The sequence below is a fragment of the Sinocyclocheilus anshuiensis genome, unplaced genomic scaffold, assembly GCF_001515605.1.
Source record: "Sinocyclocheilus anshuiensis isolate Anshui unplaced genomic scaffold, SAMN03320099.WGS_v1.1 scaffold907, whole genome shotgun sequence".
Lineage (NCBI taxonomy): Eukaryota > Metazoa > Chordata > Actinopteri > Cypriniformes > Cyprinidae > Sinocyclocheilus > Sinocyclocheilus anshuiensis.
Window position 1 is genome coordinate 1554915 of NW_015546133.1, and position 8231 is coordinate 1563145.

Below are 8231 nucleotides of genomic sequence, written 5' to 3' on the forward strand. Positions count from 1 at the left end.
AAACTAACATGGAAAGCTCAAATTCAAGACAGAAAAAAATAAATAAAGAAATGTTAAATAAAGAAATTAATATTTAGGAAGGGTGAGATTCTTTGAAACGAGCTGTTCGACAGAACCAATTCGAGAACCACCTAACGTAACCAATCAGGTTCGCCACTAGCCCCCACGCGACTGGACCAGGAAGTGAGTCCAGAATGGGCTGTTCTCTCTCTTCAGTTCCGCGTAGAATCACTTCTGGCCCTGTAAAGCAGTTACACTGTTGCTTGGGAAAACATGGCCACTGCCGGAGATTCGAGAGGAGAGCTTCAGAAGGAATTAGTCTGTTCTATTTGCCTCGATTACTTCGACGACCCCGTCATTTTAAAATGCGGCCACAATTTCTGCCGCATGTGCATTTTGATGCATTGGGAGGAAAACGGAGGCGATGATGTGGGTTACCAGTGTCCGGAGTGCAGGATGGTGCGTGGCTTGTTTTGATAAACGTTGCTAGATTCTGGGTTGCTTAGTTACAGCTGCTTGAATGAACTTGAGGGATTTCTATATATTCGCGTCTAAATCATGCAGTCTAAATAACAACCGGACTTTATTATGTTGTTAATAATAGGTGTGATTGATTTCTCCGACCTCGTTTATTGTATCACAAGATACAAATCGCCGCACGAGCCTTTTGTCGGTACAGCACCGATACTTTTCTGCGTCGTACATGCAACTTTGTCCTTTTTTGCAGGTGTTCGCGAAAATGAGTTTCACCAAGAACTACCTGGTAAAGAACTTAGTGGATAAACTGAGCGACTTCGACTATCTGAAGACGTGTAGGCCCTCAGCACCCGCAAAACCCGTGAAAATGGACGGGAAATGTGAGCGACACCACGAGGAGCTCAAACTGTACTGCCACACGGACAGGAAGCCCATCTGCGTGGTGTGTCGGGAGTCCAGAGCCCACAGGTGAGGCTCAGTCACCTGAATGTCTATCTACCTAGACATCATTTTTGGGTTTATGTGCTTAAAATGCTGTCTGTGTAAGCAGCTCAGTAGGTTTCGATGATTTGACCTCTGTCTTAGAACCAGGCGTACTTCATCTTAGCATTATAGATTACAATGGTCTTAGAAATGAAGCATCATACTTCATTTTATTATTATTTTTCTAGACACCATGATGTTGCTCCTGTACCCGAGGTTGTTGAAGACATGAAGGTTTGTTCGACATTGCTTGGTTTTGTCTGTTGTGTAAATTATTTGATTTAGCCTTTTTGTATCTGTTACTCTTTTGTGGTGTCTATTTTTTCTCTCTTCTTGTCCTCTTTGCTGTTGTCTTGGTCTAAATGCCCGAGTTAACACCAGAAACCTTTGGCATTCATTGCTAACCTTGGGGCTGGAACAAGGGGTCTGTCACTGTGGTGCTCTATGTACATGTGGCATTTAGCACTTACGTTAAGTGTTTTTTTCTTACCAGACAGCCTTGGAAATGTCTTGAGGTATCTCGTAGGCATTGTTTTATTGCAGTGGTTGCAGTGTTAAGGTTCTTTTCAGAACAGTTCAAACCAAATATTATATGTCCAGTGAGTTGTTGTCTGGAACAGGGTGTGAAATTAACACCAAAAATGTGGGTACTTTTTGCACCATGGTGGGTAATTTTGCTTATCTAACAACCGCTGGGGCCGATACACCAATGTGTGTGAAGAGTTCATGTTTTCTTCATTTTTGTAGTCTCCGAAATGAGTAGTCCTAGAAATTAACCTTGAACATTTGCAATTTTAATTAGCTTCGAATCTAAAGTGCATCGTGAATGTAGAGCTCTGTATATTTATTTTTTAAGAAATAATATTTTTTCACTATATTCATATTATATTATTGAAATAATAATAATAAAAATGCTGTTTTTTTTATACACACACACACACACACACATTGTAATAAATAATTAATTTTAAATATATTATTCAAATATTTTGTATTAAATTTAAATGTAATTAATGTAATTAATTGTAAAAGAAAATTTGATTTATTTTTATAGTTGGGTAATTCCAAATATATTGGCTATTATTTGTTGTTAACCTAAATTAACAAAGGGCTCTATACAAATTTTTAAAATAAATAATGCATTTTCTGTATATTTATTTTTCAATAAATAACACATTTTCAAGGTATTTATATTTTGTATTATTAAAATATTATTACAATTATATAATATATATTTTAAATTGTTATATTATGTTATTAAATTGTTTAATTATGTTATATATATTTTTTTTAATTTATTAGATTTATTTTCATAGTTGTATAATTCCAAATATATATTGGCAAATATTTGTTGTTAACCTAAATTAGGTTTCCAAATTAAAACTCTGAATGGGAAGTTAAGTGGAACTCTGTTTTATTTTTATATTGTGTATTATTTGATATTTTTGAATTTATTTGAAAACTGAAAAATTACTGGTAAAAAAAAAATCTAAATGGCTCATGGTTCATCAGTCACTGTGGTTGGTGGGCAAAGAATCCTTATCCTTTTCTGGAAACTTCCACATCAGTAAAGTGTGACACGTTTCACACGCATGAATTATCTGTTCCTTTTGATTATTTTTATACTCCTTGCTCAGAGCCCAAGGTTAAACATGTTCAAATATTAGATGGAGTGTAAAGCAGGTGAGTATCAGAATGAAGGAATATTCTTGTGTAGAGTGAAAAGGAAAATGTTTTTAAAAATGAATCTAGTGAATAAACACAAAATGTACAGCAACTCTACGACACATTCCAAAGGTTATTGAAGTGTGCCATCTTAAACTCCCTCACAGTCTAGTGTCCCGTTTCATTATGTAAACTGTTGCACTTAAGTATGTTAACTCTTTGGTTACATTGTTGGTGCTGCTACAGTAATAAGACCCATATATGTTGTCAAGATCCATTTCTTCTATTGTACTTTGCATAATATTGGTGCTTTAATACTTCAAGTTGAAAGATTTCTCTCTTGTTTTAATATGCAGAGTGAGCTGAAGCTGAGACTCATCAAGCTGAACTGGCAGAAGTCCATGTGTGTGAGAGTAAAGAGCACAGACGAGCAGGCCAAAACTGATGTCAAGGTATGAAAGCTCAGTTATTCCCACGCTGACTTTGCATACATACAAATGACTCCAAATTGGTGGTTATATAACCTGCTGTGGATTTATGATCCACGAGGAGGCCTTCATGCTGACTCTCAAACATCTCAACAGCTCAAAAAACAAGCCTTGAAGGAGAAGATCGAAGATGATGTCGGTGCTCTGGTTCAGTTTTTGTTGGATGAGAAGGATGATCTGTTGGAAAGGTTGGAGGTTGAAGCGGAGGCCACTATTGGGCTGATCGATGCCAACCTGAAGCGTGTGGAGAGCGAGGCAGCCAAAGTGGACAAAGCCATCACTGAAATTCAAAATCAGCTAAGTGACAGCACTAACTTTGAGGTGAAGAACTTCATACCTCCAGTCACGTTCCAAAACATCTCATATATTATAAAATAAAATCTTCTTTATTACATTTTTTTTTTTTTTGTTCAGAACAAGAATTTAGTTAATTTTGAACATGACAGGGAATTCAAAAATATTTCAAAGATGTTACCATATTCTTCAGGCTTTTTCCACATTTTCTGAACTGAATTGGGTGCAAAATATGCAGAATTTATTTAAATATAATTAATGAATAGTGAATTTTATTATAAAATGGTATGAATTTTATTATTATTATTTGTAAATAAATAATGTGTTAAATGGAGAGAAACATACTACACTTATTGGTGGTTGAAAGCATAAAATAGAAATCTGAATTATACATTTAAACAACCTATATTTTTATATTTCACATTAGAGTAAAAAACAAAAGACCACTGTGAATAATCTCTTACAATTACTTTATTTATTGTAAAGGCCCATTCTCACCAAGAACAACTACATTAGCATCCACAAAAGTAACATCCAACTGATGATAACGATGTGTTAATTATAAGCATGCTGAAGTTTTGCCACCTTAAGTGCTTGAGCTAAAGTCGGTTGGATTCTGATTGGCTGTCAATGTTTTAACATTCATCAGCTGGAGAAAAAAAAAATGATCCCAACAATATATATATATATAACTGTGACTATTTGTCAAGATTTAGTCTCTATAAAAAAGTTATTACGTCGCCGTGTGTGTGTGTTTTTAATCTCGCAGTTGCTTTTGTTTTTTCATAATTGTGGCTTTCTATCTCTGTTGTTTATATTTTGCAGTGTGACTTTATTATTAATGTTTACCTTTTTTTTCCTTCCAGAGTATCAGTAATTCATACTTAAGGTATGTAAATCTGTATTATTTTGAATCAGTTAATTCATTAACTTGTTAGCTATATCTGCCCTGCTAAAAATCTGTATATTTTTAAGTTTTGTCTCTCATAATGTGTTTTTTTCCCCTTATAGCCCCTGTCATGTAAACCTTGGCGTCCAGGCCTCTAACTCTCCTCCAGATTTCTCAGAGTTCACAGGCCCATTTCAACTCATCATGTGGAAGAAGATGATGCACGTGTTACACACAAGTAAGTACTGTTGGTGCATTTAGGTGTGGTCACATTGTATTTGCAGGCAAAATCCAGTAATTCCAGTAGAATTCCATGAGATTGGGAATTTTGTGTGGTTAGTCATGTGAATTTGTCTTGTTGACCAACAGAAAGTAGCTTCATACATCACTATACTATTGAAAATGAACCTTTTTTTGCCCAAGAAATGTTGCTAATGTGACCACATTTGTACTCATCAGTGAGATATGTGGCACCTAGTCATGTGATTAAAATTTTTGTGACAATCTTGTCGTGAGGTTTTTAGTTACGTGCTAAACGGCTAACCAGATCTTCCCTGTTTTCCAGTGCCTCAGAATCTGACTCTGGATTTAGACACCGCTCACCCCTCATTGGCCATCAGCGACTTTGACACAAAGGTGGAGGAGGGCCGTGTACGCTCCCAGGAGCCCGACATGCCGCAGCGTTTCACCCGTTTCTTCGGGGTGCTTGCTACCGCCCAGTATTCCAGCGGGCAGCACTACTGGGAGGTGGATGTGCGGGACAAGGGGGTCTGGTATCTGGGCGTCACCACCGAGTACAGCAACCGGAAAGGTTTTGTAAACCTTTCGCCCTCTGCTGGCTACTGGAGCCTGTGTCTCCAAGACCGACTGTATGCCAATGAGGAAGACTCGCGCGTGCCTGTGGCGGACTATTGGAACTCTCCTCGTGTCGGTGTCTTCTTAGATTACGACCGAGGGCACGTTACTTTCTTCGACGCCGTCACTATGAAACGCATCTATAACTTTGTCACGTACTTTGACGAGCCCGTCTCACCCTTCTTCAGCCCAGGGAAAAACGACCCGGGCAGCCGACTACAAATATGTCATTTCTACTGAAAACGAAGCGATGCGTATGTGCAGTTTGCAACAGAGAAAACAAATAATGATAAATGCTCCTGTTTTTGTGTTTTAGTAAACATTTCAGGGCATTTTCCCTCCTGGAAGTCGGGAGGATGTTTGTTCTTAAGCTCTGCTGGGCTTTTTGGATTCAGTTGATCTGAATTTACTAGTTGCATAGAGCTTTGATACACCATAATCTGAAGGAGTGAATTGAATTTCTCTAGCTCTTGAATTATGATGTAGCCCCACTGAAATTCAGGTAGAGAGGCACTGCAGGTTTTTACGCACATGTCGACTTTAGCTGCTCCGTGTCGTCTTATGTCTTTGACCTCAGTGTTGTCTTTTGTACATCAGTGTAGAGGTGAAAATAAGGATTGAATCAGGTCAAAAAAATGGATTAATGGTTGATAACATTTCAAAGTGGAGAAATTCGGCGAATGATTTGGAAAACATATATTTAAATGTTATTAACTGCTATGTATTCCATTAAATGGCATATTTACTTTTTAAAAATTTTTTTTATTTTACTTTTTACTTTTTTATTTTCTTGTCTGTTAGGGATGTATTTGTTAGACAGACTACCCCATAATGTAATGAGAGTGTTACATAAGGCTCTGTGTTCGAACATTTCGTAATAGCTCAGACTGCAGTAGGTGCTATGCAACTTCGAGTACGCAAGTTTTCGGCGACACAGTAGATAAGATGTGCTGTGAGGAGCATCCTTCTGTTCATTCAATTATGTAGAGATTTTTATAAAGGAGTACTTCCTGAAGCTGTGTGCCATTCATGTTGCATCATTTTTATGTAGTTTTCAATGCCATTATATTAAAAAGTTTAATAGTCTAGAAATAGTCTAATCTGTCTCACGGGCTGATGATAAAGAGAGATTCTGGAAATGCTCGTTTTTGTTTCCATTCGTTCCGAAACGAGCACAAAGTGACATTTCAGCAGCTTTAGACTGAGGTCAGATGGTTTGTTGTTCATGTTGGTATTTACAGATCTAGTTTACATACTAGAACCACTGCAGTCATTTGTACAAAATGTATTTTGAGCTGAGAAAGGACCAAGGAAACACCGGACCATGAACATGCTCTCACAACACTTTGTGTTGCCCAGCTATGAAGTTTCAGTTAACATTTATAGTACTTTATTAATAATCACTGTTTATTTTTTCACAAGAAATGAGTTCAACTTGAACACATTGACTTTTTGTACATGTAATATTTTTGGATTCCTTTCAATCACTGATTTAAGAGAACTGTTACATCATCTTTGAGCCTAACTGCTGGATGGCACCACAAGTATATTTTTCTTTTGGGTGACTTGTTAAAAACCACTGCGATATGTGTTCAATGTTTTTCTCTGCAGTAATAGTCCATTTAAAAATAAAAATAAAAACAATTACTTTATTCTCAGTATTTCGTATTTCACAAGTTCCATTTTAAAAATATAAAAATCCACAGTGTATAACATTTGTAGAAATGAATCTTTTGGATTAAAAAAGGCAAAATGTAATTTTCAAGTGACTTGTATTTACAGTTTTATTTCAAACTGCAGTAATTGACCAGTAGAATGAGCATACGGTTGATTCTTCATATTATACAAGATCTTTGTTGTTTTTAAACTGATGAAGCACATTTACTAAATCATATGTCCAAGCACTAGATCATGCATTGAATAGAGTTAAGGTCCATTCACAATAAGAATGAAAACGATGTTGGCGTTTATACCATAGACTGTATAAAACAGGTTTATACCAACGGACCAACGAACATTGTTTATTCTAAACATGATTTGAGGTCAGTGCTTTTATCAATGGGAAAATCGTTCTCAAAGTGATTCCAAAGCTATTGCTTTGACGTTAGTGAAATTTTGTTGGGGGGGGAGAGTCCATTGTCTATTATCAATAGTGATCCATGGAGCTATGTAATAGTGATCTATGTTTAAATACATAAACTTGTATTTATGAAATCTGAGTGTGGATTTCTTTGGCTCTCGTGCAAAATTCCTGGTTTTGTGGATTCTAAATTTAAATAACACTGAATTTTGCTCAAGAAAACGGTAAATTTGACAGCAACTTTTTAGCAATGTTATTGTTATAAAGTTATCATTCTTATTGTGAACGGACCTTTATCGCAATGGAAGCAACTAATTATGTCAACTTGCAATTCACATATATTATGAATCAATATACACTATATAATATTTGTTTTTGGTTATTACATAATTTTTAATTTCCAGCCTGGCAATAGCAAATCATTACAGGTATCTCGCTGCTGCAGAAACCATATGCCAATGCTAGTAAAATCATTAACATGCAAAAATGTTCTTTGCACAGATATTAAGATATACTTTCACCGTTTCAACTGTGAGCCACCTTGTACAGTATCACAGAGAGTAGCCTATGAAGGAGACGTGGTGTTACATATCTATCAAAGAGACAAAACTCCACAAAATTAAAGGGAAGTGATTTTTGAAATCAATCGCTGGTGATGGACAATCTCAAAATGAATTATTCGGCAAAATGTGTACAAAACATTAAACACAAATGAAGCATAAACTAGAATACTGACTGAAGACGACAGTTGGTTGCTACACTGTGAACACAACACACCTGTATGATTGTTTACAGAGAAGAGATATACAGTGGGTACGGAAAGTATTCAGACCCCCTTAAATTTTTCACTCTTTGTTATATTGCAGCCATTTGCTAAAATCATTTAAAATGATTTTAGCAAATGGCTGCAATATAACAAAGAGTGAAAAATTTAAGGGGGTCTGAATACTTTCCGTACCCACTGTAAGTCCTCATAGCTGATCATCTTTAGAGAACATTA

The 8231-nt window shown here is 36.2% G+C and overlaps 1 protein-coding gene across 1 annotated transcript; it reads left to right on the forward strand.

Moving 5' to 3' along the window:
* The first annotated feature begins 227 nt into the window (after positions 1–227).
* On the forward strand, positions 228–8036 carry LOC107701143 (zinc-binding protein A33-like). The gene is made up of 8 exons (XM_016503092.1): positions 228–459; positions 728–945; positions 1149–1194; positions 2982–3077; positions 3210–3434; positions 4274–4296; positions 4419–4534; positions 4862–8036. The coding sequence occupies exons 1-8, from the start codon at positions 274–276 to the stop codon at positions 5389–5391; spliced, it is 1440 nt and encodes a 479-aa protein (XP_016358578.1). The 5' UTR covers positions 228–273; the 3' UTR covers positions 5392–8036.
* The last annotated feature ends 195 nt before the right edge of the window (positions 8037–8231 follow it).

Bases quoted from the DNA above. Each gene is read 5' to 3' on its own strand.
- LOC107701143 (XM_016503092.1), top strand. From the start codon at position 274: ATGGCCACTGCCGGAGATTCGAGAGGAGAGCTTCAGAAGGAATTAGTC. The intron at 460-727 runs GTGCGTGGCTTG...CCTTTTTTGCAG, and splicing joins AGTGTCCGGAGTGCAGGATG to GTGTTCGCGAAAATGAGTTT. The intron at 3,078-3,209 runs GTATGAAAGCTC...ACATCTCAACAG, and splicing joins AGGCCAAAACTGATGTCAAG to CTCAAAAAACAAGCCTTGAA.